This window comes from Gavialis gangeticus, unplaced genomic scaffold (assembly GCF_001723915.1).
Source record: "Gavialis gangeticus isolate Ggan-Ray unplaced genomic scaffold, GavGan_comp1, whole genome shotgun sequence".
Classification (NCBI taxonomy): Eukaryota; Metazoa; Chordata; order Crocodylia; family Gavialidae; genus Gavialis; species Gavialis gangeticus.
Window position 1 is genome coordinate 41,485,031 of NW_017729025.1, and position 18,275 is coordinate 41,503,305.

General features: G+C 41.2%; 1 protein-coding gene across 4 annotated transcripts in view; it reads left to right on the forward strand.

The window, feature by feature from the left end:
- The window catches only part of FOXN3 (forkhead box N3), a 415,590-nt gene that overhangs the window by 270,968 nt on the left and 126,347 nt on the right, over positions 1-18,275 (forward strand). For all 4 annotated transcript variants that reach the window (XM_019518676.1, XM_019518678.1, XM_019518679.1 and 1 more), the window contains exon 4: positions 1,513-1,577. In XM_019518676.1, the coding sequence (XP_019374221.1) occupies positions 1,513-1,577 (65 nt within the window). The remainder of the gene's footprint in view (positions 1-1,512; positions 1,578-18,275) is intronic.

Sequence of the window (18,275 nt, forward strand, 5' to 3'; positions counted from 1 at the left end):
TGCTGACAAGAGGGGAGTTCCCCAGCCTGTATGTATGGTGCCGATTGTTCCTCCCCAGGTGCATCACCTTACACTTGTCTGTGTTAAACCCCATCCTATTCTCCTCCGCCCATCCTTGTAACCTATCTAGGTCCAACTGTAGCCTGTTGCTCCCCTCTATTGTGCCCACATCCCCCCACATCTTAGTGTCATCAGCAAACTTGAACAGGGTGCTTTGCACCCCCTCATCCAAATCACTGATGAAGATGTTGAACAGGGCGGGCCCAAGGACTGAGCCCTTTTGGACCCCACTTCCCACGTCCTTCCTTTCTAATGTATTAGAAGCAGATTTATTTATTTTTGCTTTCAGTGGATATAGTGCCTAACACAGTAGAGTCTTGATTCACAAGTGGTGTTCCTAAGGATCACCTCAAAACAAATAAATAATACAGGTTTCACTTGCTTCAGGCATGTTCTGTATGTGCGAATTTGCTCTTATGCGATGACCCTTTTTTATACCAAAAATTCATTATAAGCGAGGTAAATTCACTCTTATGGAATTGGTGTGATGGAAGCCTGCAGTCAGCTGCTTTGCGGTGCATTGTGGGAATGACGCCCACCAAAATAGTCTTCTGCGTGGATCTGTGCTTCTTACTTGTTGTCTGCGACGTTTCTGTAGTTGCCATCCCCATTATAACAGGGCCCTGTGCTTGTATGTACTGTCTGCTGTTGGTGAGTACCAAAATTGTCTTGTAAAAGCAGTAGAAGTGCATCTGGGGGTCTGTACAGTTAAGGTCTTGGAACGTATCCCTATTTGTTACATTGTAAAGTGGGTTCTCTTTATGCAAATTTGAGTTATGCACAGTTTTCTAGGAATACATGTACAGCATAAAGAAAGGGAGACCTGTAATAAAAATGAATGATGAAACACATTTGTGTTACTTTCTGGTAGCTATCTAGTTTGCTGAACTTTCTCTTCAGCTCAACAAAAGTTATTTTCTCACTAATGTGATTTATTGATGCAGTGAGATGTATCACTTAATTCACAGCACTCTTTGCAGATGTAATATTCCTATATAAATACTGCACAGTTCTTTGTACTTGGCTAAGCCTTTTTGCTTTTTCTCTTTTTCTTAATACTTTTTAAAATGGGAGTCTGAGTTGTTATGACTGAATAAGGCTGTAAAAAGCTTTTGTTTTCCAGTAGATGCCTTTTGAAATGTATGTTTTGCTACACTGTGAATTCAATAAATTTTTTGTGACAGTGATTTTTTCACGCTGCTTTTTTCTCTTTTTTTTTTACTTTGAATGTAGGTTTGAGCTAAAGAATAGTTTGTTTTCTTGTGAATAGTATTTGAATCTTAAAATCAAATCAACCTGTCCCAAGGTGAGAGTGCTAGGACTTGCTTTCAAGTTAAAATTTGCCATGTTTTGTACTAAATTAGAAACAGAGAGGACTTAATAAAAAATAGTTACTGTAAATGATGACATGTAAATGAGATTTTCTTTACACTTATTTCTTATTACCTTTAGCACATCAGGTCCACCCATTTGGCCAGGAAGCACCTTTTTCAAGAGAAATGGAGCCCTTCTGCAAGGTAGGTCATAGATGCATGCATCTTATGAGTAATTTTTCTTCTGAGCAAAGCACTGCACAACTAGCAATCCTTCCATAGCATTTATTCCCTGTAAGGTTTCTTGGTGGTTTTATGTCCCTTCTACCTGTTTCCTTTTATTTCAAGTCCCTTTAAACCCTGGTGCCATGAAAATGGTGAATTATTAGATAGTGATGTAGACTGTGAAAATTGCTGGTTGTCCTTTCCTCAGATTATTGATTTGCTTACTGTAAATTACAGGAGGCTTTTTTTTAGTGGAACTGAGAATACGCAGCACAAAAATGTTTTAGTAATAACTTAAACAGTGTTGATAATGCAAAATTCTTCAGATGGAGATTTAGCTTACGTTCTAATTGTGCTGATATCTGAAATGTCTCCTCAGGTGGTCAAGTATCAGTATTGCAATGGGGAAAACACTGTAAAAGAATTTGTGTAGAGAAGCTTGTCGTATTAAAGGACACTTATTTGTGTAGGAATTTGGAGTTTCTTTTGTTTTGGTTTCATGTGACTGTATCATGAGCAAAACTATGGATGTGTCAGATTAATAGATGATAAAAGATTTTCAGCACATGATACTAGATTTTTGTTCTTGACAGGGTATTGTTCTTCTTGCTACTGTAGATTTATGGCTTCTTTCATTATTAATATGAGTTTGTTGGGATCAGCAAGAGAAGACTGTCCCAAAATGTTATTAATGTACTTGTTGCATAGGTAACTTACCAGTTTTTGTATGACTTTTCTGTTCTGTAACAAACCTTTGTCCATTAAGTGTGCCAGTGTTGTGATCCTTCTTTTCATGCCTGAGATTTTTATGCTAGTAGTTATCCATTGTTGCAGAAGATCATGTAAAATCTCCCACAGAACAAAAGGAAACTTCCCCCACATTAAGCCCTACTACTAGGCTTATTACCTCCCCCACCCCCCAGGTAATTTCACATGAACTGCAGTATTTGAAAAATATTTTGAGCTAATTTTATGACTGTTTCTAAGGATTTTGCATCTTTATTTTTGTTCAAGTGTCTTTGTTAAAGTTTGTTCTGATGTAATAGATAAGCTGAAACATTTAATCAAATACTACTAGGAGGTAGTACTAAGACTGGATACTTGGAAATTTTGTAAGGATGAGTTAGAGTTAATGTCTTCAGTCACAAAACTCTTTTGGAAGAAACAGGAAAGAAGTCTAACACTAGAAAAGATTGTGCTTTATTTGTTCAAGGTTAGTTCATTGTTGTATGCTGTTTCATACATGTGACCAATGCTGTAGTCAGTTTTTGAAGCCTTATTATTGTTACTCTAGAAAATAAAAAGGATGTTGTCAAATCCAGGTGGCTCAAATTTTGACCTCCCCTTTCTTGTGTTACAAGATATTTACGAGAAGGTAGGGCAGGGTGGCACCTGAGAGATTAACTTGTTCAGAGAAGCATTTGTTTTCGTAGGCAACCGCCATCCTTACTTCATCAGACGCCTATGAACAAGTTTTGTCAGATCTTAATGAATCAGATGTTTATTTTCCTAAAAATTAGTTCATACAGCTTTCGTACACTGGTTGCATTGCATTACTAAAGAAAACTGTCATTTGGTTTTAGAGGCTAAGGAAAAAATAATTATAGTATAACCTATACTCTAACGTTTTGCCTAGGGAGGCTAACAACTTGACATATTTTCATCCACTTTATACTTGACTGACTTGGCAAAGTAAGTTTAACCTTTGTAAACTACTTATCAAAAACCTCTAAAGAGAAAATGACTGATAAACCTGTTATTTAAAGTTTAAAGTAGCAAAGGAAGAAATAAAATACAAGTTCAAATTCAGTGCATCTCTTCAGTGGCCTTAATGCAGTGACCTGACAAGACCATAGGATTAATTCTGATTCTGTTCTGATTCTTTTTTTCCCCCTGCACTGTGCCCACAAACTTTAGTTCACTTACCAACACTTAAATGTATTTACCCACTTGCTTAGTGAATACAAAAAATCTCCTTTTGAGGAGGGTTGCATTGGATTCCTGACTTCAATGTTCTTAAAGCTTGTATTTCCTATCCTACTCCTACATCTTTGTTTTTTTGGGTTGTCCTTCCTTTACATTAGAGAAAGTACACATGATACCCATATGCTCTGGAAATATGGTAACCCTAGCAGCCTGAACTGCTCCCCATACTCTGCTACCAGGCATCAGGAACGAAGCAGAGGGATTAATGGGACAAAGCCCTTGCCACTTCTTTCACTGGCAATGTTTTAGAGTGAGAAGCTGGTGGGGATCAGTTAGTGGCTGCTCCTCTCCTCCCTTCCTGGTCTATAGGACAGGCAGGAGCAGCTGCCTCCTTTAGTTGGTGACCCCGGTCACGGAAAGGCGCTGGAGCTTTCCCCCCAGTTCCACTGCTCCTGGTCCCCAGGAGGAGTTAAGCCTGGGAAAGCGTACGCATGTTTAGTCTCCCAGGAGAAACTCTCCTAGGAACAACTTTTTCTCTCTGGGTGACTTCTTGCTCTTGGAGAAAAAGCTTGAACATCTTTGCTTGTATTGTTTCTATCAGGAGAATGTGTCCACTGTTGCAGAAACAAATCTAGCCTCCACACACTTTAAACAATAAACAAAAATCTACCTTTTTCCTTTCAATAAATGGAAAGTGTGCTGTAGATTTCAGTTGTTGACAGAGTATCCATCTTTAAGATATACATGGACTTGCTTTTAAAAAAAAACTGTGTAGAAGTCAAAAGTCTCTGATTTTTGTTAATTCCCTTTCATATTGAATTGCTAAAGTTCAGACTCTTTAAAGTGACTCACTCTTGCTTAATAAAAAAAAAAAGTAGTGTGTTTTATCAATATGTGTTTTAAGAAAGTTGCCTATCATGTTTCTTTTATTGGATACTTTTTTTTCGTTGCGCCCAGATGAATGCAAACATAACTACGGATGGCCAGAAAACAAAAAGCTTAGGCTTTTAGGGGGGGAAGTTCTTTGTAGATTCCCAATTCCAGTGCAGAATGAAAACTTATTTTGGCTATTCCTGTGTAATCTCCTGTAGCTAGAAGTCAAAGTACTCCTGAGGGATGTGGGAGACTCCAGTTAAAAGCCATCCTCCAAATTAGGCAGAAGCCTTCTCTGTCAGTTTTGAGACCTTTTGTTATAAAGTTTCTGAGGTCCAGGAGGGAATTTCTGATTTAAAAAAAAAAAAAAAAAAGACGTGGGAAAAGCTACTGGCCGTTCTGATTCAAATAAGGATCTTGGGCCTGGGTTATTCATGTCCTAGGTCAGTGCTTGAGCCATCAATCTATTGTTGTGAGCTACACTTCTTACTTTGGTCAGAAAGTCCAACCTGGATGAAGAGGCTAGGTAGCTCTTGTCCACATTTTGGTATTACGAAGTTCTTTGCCACCGAGTTTAGTTTTGGATGTCTGTACAAGAATAAGGCAGGCATGGTTCTTTGGGTAAATCTGGTATCTTTTAGACCAGCTCACATAGTTGGAAAAATTCTTCTTTGCAAGCTTTTGGGTACAAACACTCTTCTTCAGGCTGAGGAAGCATATAGTTAGTCTGTGCTCTTCCTAGATGGAATAGACAGGAAGCCAGAGACCTGTATGCATGTGAGAGAGCCAGCCAGTGAAAATGCAAATTTCTCTGCCAATTTTCCCGAGGATAATTGCATTTGAAAGCTGTAGATGAGCAAAAAGATGTATGTTTATTTTTTTAAGTAAACTTATTTCTGATGACTTGAAAATGCTTATTATTTAAGGTAGCCTGATTGCAATGAGTGTAGAGCCAAAGTTCTCTTCTGTGTGTAATGGAAAGTCCTAGGAAACACCTGGGAAACATAAATTCCCTTTCCACATTCACAGCAACAGAGAAGAAAGAGAAGGCCATCACTTCTGCTGTTATTCTTCTGGGGTAGAGGTGAGAGAGAAGAGTAGGGAGATAACATCTCCCCAATGGTTTGTCTAAAGCAAATTATGCCATTTAAATTATATTGATATAGTTAGTGATGTACACCTTGCCACCAAACTGGATACACTTAGAGGCTTATACTGATATGCAACTTTAGCTGCACTGAGTAATTATCAGATCTTAACTAGTTTGATTTTTTTTCTTTTAATTCATCCCTACTTCAGATAGCTGAATTGATACAAAAAGCTGTGTAGACTAGACTTGAGGGATTTATGCATAAAAGATGGGCCACTAGACCGTGAATGCACTCACATTTATATAGAGATCTTGTTTTCTCTCCAGCAGTTACCAGAAGCCATGAAATAACAAAATGTGTGTGATTTTTTTTTTCCTTTGGTCTGTCTGCTCTACCAAGTCAAAATGCCAAGGATATATTTTCCTATTTCAGGAGAGGACATTCCAGTTGTGAGGTCAATACCTGTTGCCAGTACTAGCAACTGACTCGGTGATCTCTCTTCAGAGAGTTGACTGGGATGAAGGTTGTCACTACTTCATAGTTTAGGCTGGGAATTGGCCAGAGGTAGGGCTGCATAGAGAAGATCATAGATCTGTAAGTTCAGCAAAATACTGAAGATATTTTATATTCCAATTGCCCAGTCGTAACAAAATATGCCAGAGGATCACCCTGGGCCACTGCGCTTCAAGTACCAGATGCTACATTTATTCACTTTTAATTGGCTATTGCTGCCATCACGCCAATAGAGGTCACTACTTCTAAGATGTATTAATTATTTGGAGGTTGTGACATAAAATAGAAATCTATCTATCTATATATAAATACATATCTGATGGTACAAAGTATAAATCTATGCACTTGGTGAAAAGCTCCAGTTTTCTTCTGACCTGAAGTTGTGTGGTGAGCCTAAAACAACCAAGCACACCTTGCTGTTCAACTTATTTGTGTGGTATCTAATGAAGAAAATATATAGGTAACTTCTAATGTGTATTTTTCATGTCGGTAGTAATCTAAGGCGTCATCCCAGGTTTGGAGATTGGTGCTAGTACTTGAGAGACCTGGGTTTGGTTCCCCTGTCTGCCACAGGCTTTTCGTATGTGGCCTTGGGCAGGTCACTTAGGAGGTTTCTGATGCTTAACATAGCCATTGGCCCCCAGGAAGGAAATCCTGGGAGTCTGCAGTTGGGTGGCAGCAGGCTGAGTCACCCTTGAAGCTGATGAAGAAAGCAGTGTGTCTGAAGCCCTGTCTATTCTCCAGCTTAAAGTGTGTAATTGTAGCCCAGCACTGAGGGCTCACTCCAATCTCCCACTTCCCAGGAAATTGCCAGAGCACCCCTCCTGTTGAAGCTAGACCACTATATATAAAGGAATGTAAGTGTGATGGCAAGAGTGAGCGTAACTCTGTAAGCCAAGACCATTTACATATTTGATCAAGTGACTCTAATGCAAAAAGAGCACTGGGAGCAGAGGCTGGAACCCAGAGTTTGGAAGCTCTCTGTCTTGCAGGAGAATTCCCTCCTTTCTGGGCTAACAAGTCAACCTTCTTACTCTTGCCCATAAATCTTGCATTAGGAGTAGCAGAGTGTCCTTGGTCTCACCTAACCCATGGCTTGGTTACCAGTGAACTCTCTAAGAGATAGAGATTCAGGTTTGTGACTCTCCGGCTGAGGAGGAAATTGAACCCAACTCTCCCTGTTCGTGGCTGAGTAGTCTACACGCTAAGATTTTATACAAAATGTGTGTCCCCTCTATCTCCTCTGTGTTTTTGAACAAGTGGCTGTGGATGCTCAATTCAATGCTATTAATATGTATTACATATGCATGTCTACCAGGTGGGATCCTTGAGTAGACTAGCACACAGGGATACCTACTCTGTGAGTTCCACATGGACTTAGGAAGGTTAGACACTTAAACCTTTGGCTCAGCCAAAATAGCAACAGTTCTGAGCATGCAAAGTGTCTGAACCAGGAAGTGCCTAAATACAGTTTTTTAGTAAAACTTAAGGGCATTTTTACACATGCCCTAAGGGTAAGGGAGATAGTGGTGTTTTAATTAGAGTGGCTCTGAGAGCTGCTTTAATTAAAACACTGCAGCATCTTGTGTATCAGCATCCCTGCACTTCAAAATGGCAGGGGTGCTTGAACTAAAGCCATGCAATGGGTTTTAATTCAAGTTTGAAGCGCAGGGATGCTGATACATGAGATGAGGGATGTTGCTGGAGTTCAGTAATTGCCACGCTCCAGCAGGCTCGATTAATTCAGTTTGCTCCAACGTGCTGTAATTGCAGTGTGTCGAAGCAGCCTCCACACACGTGTACAGGCAGCTTAGGTGCCTAACATCTCATTATTGCCTGACTGGTTAGGCAGGGGTGTTGTGGATTGTCATTTGACTTTAAGAACCTAAAAATCTGCCTAAGTGCAATTTAGGCCCGTAATTCCTGTCTGTCCTTTCCCTATCTGTAAACTGGGAAATATAGCACTTCTCTGAGAATAAATGCATTAAAAATAAGGCTTTTGACTACTGTAGGAACCCTGGAGAAGTCCTCTTCAATTCTTTGATTTCATAAGACAGTGATCCATTTTATATTGATTTAGAAAGATTTAGGCAGTTGTGCCGATTCTTTGACAAGAAACTTGGACAAAAAAAATCTAATAATAAAAAGCAGCAACGTTTTGTTATACATTTTTTTTCACTTTAAGTTTGTATTGCATTTGCTGTCATCAGATGGATATTTGGAGGCTGATTAATTTCTCCGCTACTAAATAAGAATTGTTTTGTGTTGAGTGCTGTATGTTGCTGAGTGCCCAGTTTAGCTTATCCAGGTTATTTTCCAACTCCAGAGAAACTTACCTTTTTATTTCTTTACGTTTCCTCTTTTACTTTGGCCTCCCTGTTGAAACCATAGCAACTTTCATATTTATTGTTGACTTGCCCTTTTGTCTACCGACTGAGTTAACCAAGAGAGCTGCTTCCCTCCCTTGTTATAATAAACCACTCTTCATTCAAAGTTGCCTTAATATTTAGACTGATGTACATTTTTATTTATTTGTAGAGGGTCACTGACAACCTCTTTAGGACTTTCATTTCAGAAAAGTAGATTGCATGCAGTATCTATGGAGGCTGAATATATAAATAGCTTATTATTAGCCTTTAGTGGATTTGCAGAAGTGTCACTGAAGACATCAAATGGCATGACCCCAGAGAGGCCATGCAGGTATTGCTGGTTGTGGGGGATGGGTGTTCCTTGAATAATAGAAACCTCTTTTTTTATTTGGGTACATGAGAACCTAGCTAGATTGCCATATGTCCAGGGTGCTTTTGGGACTTGGTATTTAAAGGGTTTTTTAAAATTTTTATTTTACGAAGCCACTTTTTAGCTTGGCAATATGTTTGAACTTGTCCGCACAGTACGTTATGTATATAACTTCTGTTCCTGTTTTTGATAGTTGGAGATATTGCTTAATGAGAAAAAGAGTAACATATTAACTTCCTCAGAAGTATGCTGTTAACTTTGCTGTTGGAGTCTTTTTTACAGCCAGGTATTTATTTTGTATCCAAGCAATATAGTATCCAAAGCATCTCAACATACTTGGGAAGTAAAACCAAAAACAAAAAACCACAGCTGTGCGATAGTGGTGCCTCATTAACATCAGTTTGCCTTTTAAAGATGCACATAGAATTTTAAAGCAACATTTAATTTCTGCCGCAGTATGTTAGTGTCTCTACATTTTGATTATCTACCCAGATCTAATATGTAGGTATTTCTAATACATCTGTAGACCAAATAATTTTGGATATTTCACAACAGTGCTTCTGTTGTGGCTCACTTGTATCACATGAAAAGCTTAAAAGTGCTTGGCTCAGAATGACTCAGGGTAAAGTTTACTGTTTTAGATTACTTTCCTTGACAACTGAAGGGTGCGGCTGAATACTTACGGGCAGGTTGTGCTGTCATAGAAATACTAGGTAGGGGAGTGTGTACGTGCATTGTGATTTGTCTGCAGTGTGAGCTGCTTTATGAATTGTTTCCTATTGTTGAGATATGCTGGAAAGAGAGAGAGAGACAGTCTTGTTGCTCATTGCCTTACTCAGTACAAATTCTTGCCTGTTCGTCCATGTATAATAATATATTTAAATAGCCCGTGGGAAAGTAAGCAAAGCAAGCTAGCAGTTGGAAGTTGTGAGGAGAAGAATCCGCTATGCTATTTCTACCTAAATGATTGAAGTCAGTGCTTGGTTAACTACAGTTTAATGGAGACTGTAGGAATATATTGGATCTGTCTCTACTGATTTTATTTAGAGAATCATTTTATCTCTGTTTTTGAATAGTTTGTGAATAGTGTGCCAACCCTGCAACCCCACCAACTGGCACAAGAAGCAAGGGGGAGTTCCTACTTCTATGTAGAAAATCATAGGGGTTAGGGTCACAGGTTAATGGGCCAAAGGGATGGAAGAGGTAACAGTAAAGAGATACCAACACTATGGTAACATACACATATCACCTTAATTTCCTCCCCACACCTTCAGCAGTATCCCCAAATTAATCATTAGTGCCTAGAGCACTCAAGCAGCAGCCTACTCCAGATGTGGCTTCACCAGCACCGAATAGAGGGGAATGATCACTTCCCTCAGTCTGCTGGCAGTGCTCATTCTGATGCAGCCCAGTATGCCTTCTTTGCAACAAGAGTCTGCTTCGCTTGATCATATTCAGCTTATTGTCCATTGTAACCGCCAGGTCCTTTTCTGCAGAGCTGCTGCCCAGCCAGTCAGTCCCCAGCCTGTACCTGTGCACGGGATATGTACCATCCTAAGTGCAGGATTTTGCACTTGTCCATGTTGAACCTCGTGAAATTTCTTTTGGTTCAATCCTCCAATTTATTGAGGTCTCTGAATCTTAGCAATACCCTTCAGTGTCTCTACTACTTCCCACTCTTGGTGTCATCTGCAGATTTGCTGAAGGTGTGGTCCATCCTGTCACATTTGGATGCTTATCTTGCTGGGATCCTATGAACCCTGCTGGCTTTCTGCCTCTGGGGCAGGGGCTGGACTTGATGATCGTCTGGAGTCCCTTCCAGCCCGAATGTCTATGAAATCTTCCAGGTCACTGATGAAGATATTGAACAAAACTGGTCCCAGAATTAGCCCCTGGGGCATTCCACTTGATACCGGCTGCCAATTGCACATGAAGCCATTGATTACTACCCTTTGAACCTGACCAGCCAGCTTTTCTATATCCCATTCATCCAACCTTGTATCTCATTAGCATGCTTGCAAGAATGTTGCGGGAGACGGTATCCAAAGCCTTGCTGAAGTCGTGTTATATCATGTCCACTGCTCTCCCCACATCCACATAGCCAATCATTCTGCCATAGAAGGCAATCAGGTTGGTCAGGTATAACTTGCCCTTGGTGAATCCGTGCTGACTGTTCTCAATTACTGCCTTCTCCTCCAAGTGCTTATAAATGGATTGCTCGAAGACCTGCTCCATGATTTTTTCCAGGGACTGAGGTGAGGCTGACTGGTCTGTAGGTCCCTGGATCCTCCTCCTTTCCATTTCTTAAAGATGGGCACTAGATTTGCCTTTTCCAATCATATGGGACCTCTCCTGATTGCAGAGTGCTGGTCATAATCTTTGAAAACTCATAGCAATCGCATCAGCCAACTCCTTCAGCATCTTCAGATGAATTGCATTGAGCTTGTATACATTCAGCTTTTCTAAATAGTCCCTAACCTGTTCTTTTGCCACTGTCAGCTGCTCACCTATTGTCCAAACTGTGCTGCCAGGTGCAGTAGTCTGGCAGCTGACCTTGCCTGTGAAGACCTGTGGTAAAAAAGACATTGGATAATTCAGCCATTTTATCATCATCTCTCACTAGGTTGCTGCCCCCATTCAGTAAGGGATACTCACCTTCCCTGACCTTCCTCCTCTTGCTAACATATTTGTAGAAACCCTTCTTGTTACCCTTCATGTCCCTTGCTGGCTGCAACTCCAGTTGTGCTTTGACCTTTCTGATTTCATCCCTGCATGTTGAAGCAATATTTTTATATTCATCCATAGTTGTTTGTCCAAGTTTCCACTTCTTATAAGCTTCCCTTTAGTTTATTAACTCACTGCTAGTAGTTCCCTGCTAAGCCAAGCTAGTTTTGTGCCATACTTACTAAGTCTTCCTGCAATTTGGGTTGGTTTGTTCCTGCACACTCAATAAGGTTTCTTTAAAATACATCCAGCTCTCCTGGAGTCCTTTCCCCCTCAGACTGGCCTCCCAGGGGATCCTGCCCATCAGTTCTCTGAGCAAGTCAAAGTCTGCTTTTCTGAAGTCCAGGGTCCTTACTCTGCTCTCCTTCCTTCCTTTCCTCAGGATCCTGAACTTGAATATCTTATGGTTGCTGCTGCCCAAGTTGCTGGCTAGTAGTACATTCACCACCAATTTGTCCCTGTTTGTGACCAGCAGGTCAGGAAGAGCATAGCACCGAGTTGACCTCTCAAATATTTACACTGGAAAGTTGTCCCCAACACCCTCCAAAAATTTTCTGGATTGCCTGTGCACTTCTGTATTGCCAGATGTCCCAGCAGATGTCAGGGTGATTTGAAGTCCCCCACAATAACCAGGGCCTATGATAGGGAAACTTCCGCTAGCTGTTTGAAGAAAGCCTCATCCGTCTCATCTTCCTGGTCTGGCGGTCTATAGCACAAAACTACCATATCACCCTTGTTACTTCCTGCTTGACTCTAATCCAGAGACTTTCAACAGGCCTATCTCCTGTATGACTACTCCAGAGCTCCAGTACTGGAGCTCTGAGTAGTCATACAGTTCTTTTGTATAAAGAGCAACTCCTCCCTCTCTTCTCCCCTGCCTGTCCTTGAACAATTTATACCCAGTCCTGGCTGACTTGAGTCAGTGAGATCTCCATCTCCATCTCCATCTGTACAAGACTGACCAGGCTCCATATGCATGCTGCTCTTTCTTCCCTTACTCTAGCCTCAAACTTTCTTTTCCTTTTTTCCCTTGCCCCCCAGCCCCTGGTGGTTTCTGGGTGTTGTAATCCAAAATGACAGACAGCACAGCTCTGCAGACTATCCTCTGGTTCCTTCTGCTAATTGCATGTATTATATTCACATTAAATAGTAACTGGAACTCTGGATTTCAGTCTGTACGGTGCAGAAGTGGGCAATTATTTTGGGCTGGAGGGCTGTTAAGGAAACTTTGAGCTGTTGCAGACTTGGCCAGCAGTCTTTTTTTTTTCTTCTCTCCCTACTCCCCTCAGCTCACCAAAAATCCTTAAGTGGTCCTCTGGCCCAAATAACTGCCCTGGGTTAGGGGAACCTAATCTTTGTTTACCCCCTTCTCCCTGCATCCCTCCCCCACCTTGTGTCCTCAGCACACTGCTGGGCCAGGCTGGTGCTGTGCTGTGTTTCCACATGCTGCCTTGGGCCACATGGGCATAGCTGAAGCAGCTCTTGCTTTACCTGGCCATGTGCTGGGGACTTGGAGTAGGGAAGGGGGTGGAGAAAGAAGTGTGGAGCATGGCATGGCACTGTCCCAGCGGGGCTTGGATAACTTGTGGCTCCCAGGCTCCTTCTCCCTGCACCCTCTCCCCTGCCTAGAGTCCCTGGCACATGGTCAGATTGGATAGGGGCCATGTCAGCTGCACCCATGTGGCCGGAGGCAGCATGTGGGAACACAGTGCACACCAGCCCAGCCCAGCCCAGCCCAGCCACGTGCTGGGGTCTTTGGGCAGGGCAGAGAATGCAGGGAGAATGGGGCCTAGGGCCATGGGCTATCTGGGCTTTGCTGGACCCATGCTGTACTGTTGACCCCTCCTGCTTGCACCTCTTCCCCTGCCCCAAATTCCTGGTACATGGCCTGGCTGGTACCACACTGTGTTCTTGTACTCTGCTTTGGGCTATGTGGGTGCAGTTGGCATGACTTCCAACTGACCCAGCCTCATGCTAAGGACTTGGGGTCGGGTAGGAGCTGTACCAGCTGCTCCAGCTGCACCCACGTGGCTTAGCCCAAAGTGGATGACGGGAACACAGCACAACACTGTTAGCAGTGCCTGCAGTCCTACTAGTTCCTGGCCCAGGAGAACCTAGATAACCCATGACTCCTGGACCTCTTCCCCATACACCCCTTACTCTGCCAGCAGGAAGAACCTTACATGATTTTCTACTTGCTGGGGCCTGGGCTGTCTGGTCTGTGAAGTCATAAGGTTGCTGCACACGGACAGCCTCACTGGGCAGAAGCCTGACCAGGAGCTCAGTGCCCCCTGCCTTGGAGTATACATGGGGCCTAAGGAGGGTGGGCCGGGTGAGGGAGAGGGAATTGCTGCTTTTGCTGCAGCTGACTGGGGGAAGGGAGAAGAGCACTGAAAGCCAGGGCAGCCATGGGCCGGATGCAGTTCTCCTTCGGAGGAGCAGCCACAGGCTGGGTGGAAGAATCATTTGGCAGGCTGGATCCGGCCCGTGGACCATTTTTTGCCCGCCTCTGGTATAGTGGATATAAAAGCAGCACTCATACCTGTGTCACATTCTTTGCCCTGCCATTCCAGTAAATTTCAACTCTAAGTAAATGGTGAGAAGAGTTAACAAAAGCCATAAGGCTACATTTTATATAGGGTATATGCTGGGTTTAAACATGCTCGGAGAGATTTCTTGAGATGTTTTCAGTTAAAATGTGTACTGACGTTGTTGCATAAATTGCTGATTTTATCCCCTGGAGGCTAGTCCAATTCACCTCTAGAAGAGAGTCACACTTTCAGGCTGGGTCCAACCCTATTTTATTGCTTGCAAGCAGGCCGACAGAGGAGCTTGTTGCTCAGATCAGTGTCGACCCTAAACAAAGAGCGCACGTGGCTTTTATTGAGCTAGCATTTTTTTCAGTTGACGTGTTACATTTTGATTGGTCATTTCAAACCAAAACCTGAGCAACCTATAAGACATACGTAGTGGGCTATCCTGTACCATGTGTGTGGAAAGTTACAGAATGCAGGGGTTAATACTAAAACAAGGAACAAAGAAACATAGAGAAAAGTAACTATTTTTGCTACAACGTCTTATTTTTCTATGAGGTATTTTCATAGGTCCTAGCCCTAAAGCTCTTGCTTAGCCATCTATAATGCTCTGCTACAGAAATGCCCATGAGAAGCTTAAAGTTGTTTAGAAAACTAAGTTTAGACCTTTTGAACTTCTGATGTTCCTGTTGGAAGGAAAGGGAGGCAGAGTATAGGTATCAACAGAGAGAGCCAAGGTATAGAAGGTTGGATTATATGGCCTTGGAAGGCTGAGGATGTGCGGGCTTGAATTGTGCATGCTGGATTTGAGGGCCCCCTCCTTTGATGTGGATGGGGTTTACAATGTAGCATTTGGTAAGATTAGAAGGAAAGGAACAGATCTGCTTTAGCACAAAGGATATATCAATCTTATATTTTTAATTGCATAGTTATAACATTGCATCACTGCAGGATTCTTAACATGAGATTCAAGTGAGGGTGAAGTGGGTAAGTTTCTTCTCTTAGTAAGACTCTTTATTATGAGCCCTGTTGTTTTATAAATCACAGTGATTTGATCTAAAAAGGCTTTGTCTTAATAGATTACACTTAGGCTTTCTCTTAATAGATTACACTTAAATTCAAAAATACATTTAAGTGGCTTGGTTATCTAAATTAAGTGATGGAAGACTCATTGAAAGCATAGTCATTTAGTTAGTGATATTTTTTCTGTTATTTTCGCTGCTAACTGAACTCTAAGGATGTGAACTGACCAAAGGTAGAGATGTAAGCTTGGGGAGAAAGTGACTCATTAACCCATGACATGGACTGACTTAGCTAAAAGCCGGATACAGTTCATAAATCCTTCATTGAAATCGATCCAGAAGTTGGAGACTAGTTTGTGATCATGGGGAACTTGGAGATCTTCATATTGTAACTGGACAGTACTGTAATTCCTGTGATCTTATTCCTTGATTGGTGAACTAGAGTACATGCACCCTGCCAGGGCCCTGAGACTTGTAGTTCTGAAAGTTTGAAGGTGGGTGATCCTGGAGAGAGGCTTTCAGGCTCTTTAAACTATTGAGAACAGCAGGAATCTATTGTTTGCCTGGAAAATTCTAAAATGAGAATACTTCTACTGTATCAGCACTGCAAGCATTCTTAGTGCTGTGTAAGGAAACCATGTTGTCATTTTCCAAAGGGAAACCAACTGTCAGACTGGTATCTTTCTTGATTTGATGTCGTTGCCTTAAAAAAAAGTTGTGGCAAAAAAAGCAGTTGGGGAACCCTTTAAACATTTTTTTCCTGCTATAAGCTACAAGTTTGTAGCTCAGTTGTGCTGAGCAGTTATATTTTTGGAACATCTGAGGGGACCGAATCTTTGTAACTAATTAGCAGATGGAAGTTATGAAGAAATGAGGATTTTCAGCGTTGATGATCTGGTCCCAAATTGTTAGCATGTTGTTTTTTTGAAAGTGCCGTATGGTTGAGGTTTGGCATTAACTTGTTGTTATCTTTGGATTCATTTAAGATTTCTCTCCAGTGGTCAGATCAGAGTCTTTAACATCTCAGATGTTAAAACCTGAAAAGCATAGTTCTTTTATGAAAGCCTTTCTTAAGTAACCAACAAAAAACAATCACTTAACAAAAATGTACTTTATTAAAAAGCAGCAGAAGTTTATTTGAATACTTGGGGTTACTTGGGGTGGTCTTAGATCAGTAGGGTGGTCTGTGGTATGCGTTCCGTGGTAGTGTTTTAATTGGATATCACTTGAGCCAAGAAAATTGGACAGCTTCAGGTACTGGATTAATAATAAGTCCTTTTCAATCTTCTCTGGTACGGTTGCTAAAGCCAGACAGATAATTTGGGAGACTTAGAAAATGCTTTTAATTACTTAAAAAAATCTATGAATGCATCACTTCTATTTTGTTGTAATTTATAAAGGATTTAAAACTAAATTAGAGCTTTACTCTAAGGAGGCTGCCTGTATTGAGGGAACTACAGTATTTTTGAAAAGACAGGGACTCCTTCAGGGTAAATAATCTTTATCATCACTGTGCCCTAGAACTCTCCATCTGCTATACTGAGGGCACCTGCCAAAGTACTTAGAACAGAAGAATGAGCATGTTATGAGTGATATTTATTTAGTTAGCTTTAAAGAAACAAAAGAGAGCAGTAGCCAGTTGGGTGCTGAAGGAGTGCGGGAGAGCTTATCATAAATGTTTTTCGGTAGTTTGTAAACTCTCATTTTACTGACATACATGACCTGAAGACAGAATTCCTTACATCTTTCATATGTCACTTCTCAAGCAGATGCACAAATTCCGAACTTCTTGTAAACATAAGAATAGCATTATGGGTTGTTCAGTTGCATTGTTAGAAGATACTTTTTCTCAGTTTTCATTTCTCTTAAGTCAGTGTTCCACTGAGGCTTTCTTTTTTTGGTAGCATTGACATGTTTTTTCTCTAATGGGACATATTGTCAGCTGTCAGTCACCTCTCTTCTCTATAGTGCAAAAGTCAAAGTTAAGGCAGAATTAAAATAAGACCATTCACAGTTCTTGGAGCACTTCAGCCTGTGCCTTCAGAAGTAAAAGTACACAAATTAAATGGAGACATCCAAAACAAGTGTTTCATTTGTGTCATTTCTATAGCACATCCCTGTCTTGCTGTTCCTAAATTTAGCTGTCCATGAAACTAGTTGTGTGAATAATTTTATTGTTTTATTACTAAATACAGGGGCTTGTACTTCAGTGGGTGCATCTATACATGCCTATTAATGCACAGCAATAAACTCTGGAGATTACTGCTCTGGAGTTTATTGCTCCCAGGCATGTGGAGCCAAGGCTGGCAGGGGACCTAAGGGGTCAGCTTGCCAGTCAGGGGCTGCTTCCCCTGGCTCAACATCCTGCAGATGAGTTGGCTGGGGCACAAGGATGCTTCAGCATGGGGCTGCCTGGCAGGCAGCCCCCTCACTGAAGCACCCATGTGCCCCAACCAGCCAGGGCAGTATCTACACGTGCACTGCCGCAGTTTTATACTCCATGGTAGGATAGTACTTGCATTTACAAATACTACTCTGCTGCAGACCAAGATAGTTTACTCCAGCCTAATAGGAGTACATATGTAGACACTGAGACACTTACTGCGTGAGTAATTAATCTACTGCGCAGTAAACATCATGTGTAGACATGCCCATTGTGTCATAATTTGCTTTACTCAAAATACAATACATGTTGAGGTACCAGTTTCTGTAATACTTAAGTCCAAATACCACTTTTAATGGCATCATTGTTTTTGGCAACATGGTATCTGATGTCACAAGACCATAACACTTGCACTCAATCCTGTGCTGGTACTGCATAGTAAAGTAGCTGAGAGTTGTTTCAGTTCTTTTTTTTTTCTTTTTTTACCTAGGTATACTAATTCCCTTTTATTGAGCAAGAAAATGAGTATGCCCATTTTCCATTCTTATGAATTGGGAAGTCCTAATATTAAAACATTTCATAAATGTATTCTAGTACTCTTCTGAGGAAGTCCAAAATGCATTGCGTGTTCAAAGAGGTTTGTCTGTCACCTAAACACCAGGACAGAGTTAACCTAGGACACAGCAAAATTGTGTATTTCAGTCGTATGTGTTACCAAATACTTTTGCATGATTGCTCCTTTCATTGTACCTTTTCTCTTTCAGTTGACTTTTTTTCCCCTTTCTTCAGTCACTTGATTTTTTTTTTTTTTTTTTTTTTTTTTTTTTTTTTTTTTTTTTTTTTTTTTTTTTTTTTTTTTTTGGTTTTGTCAC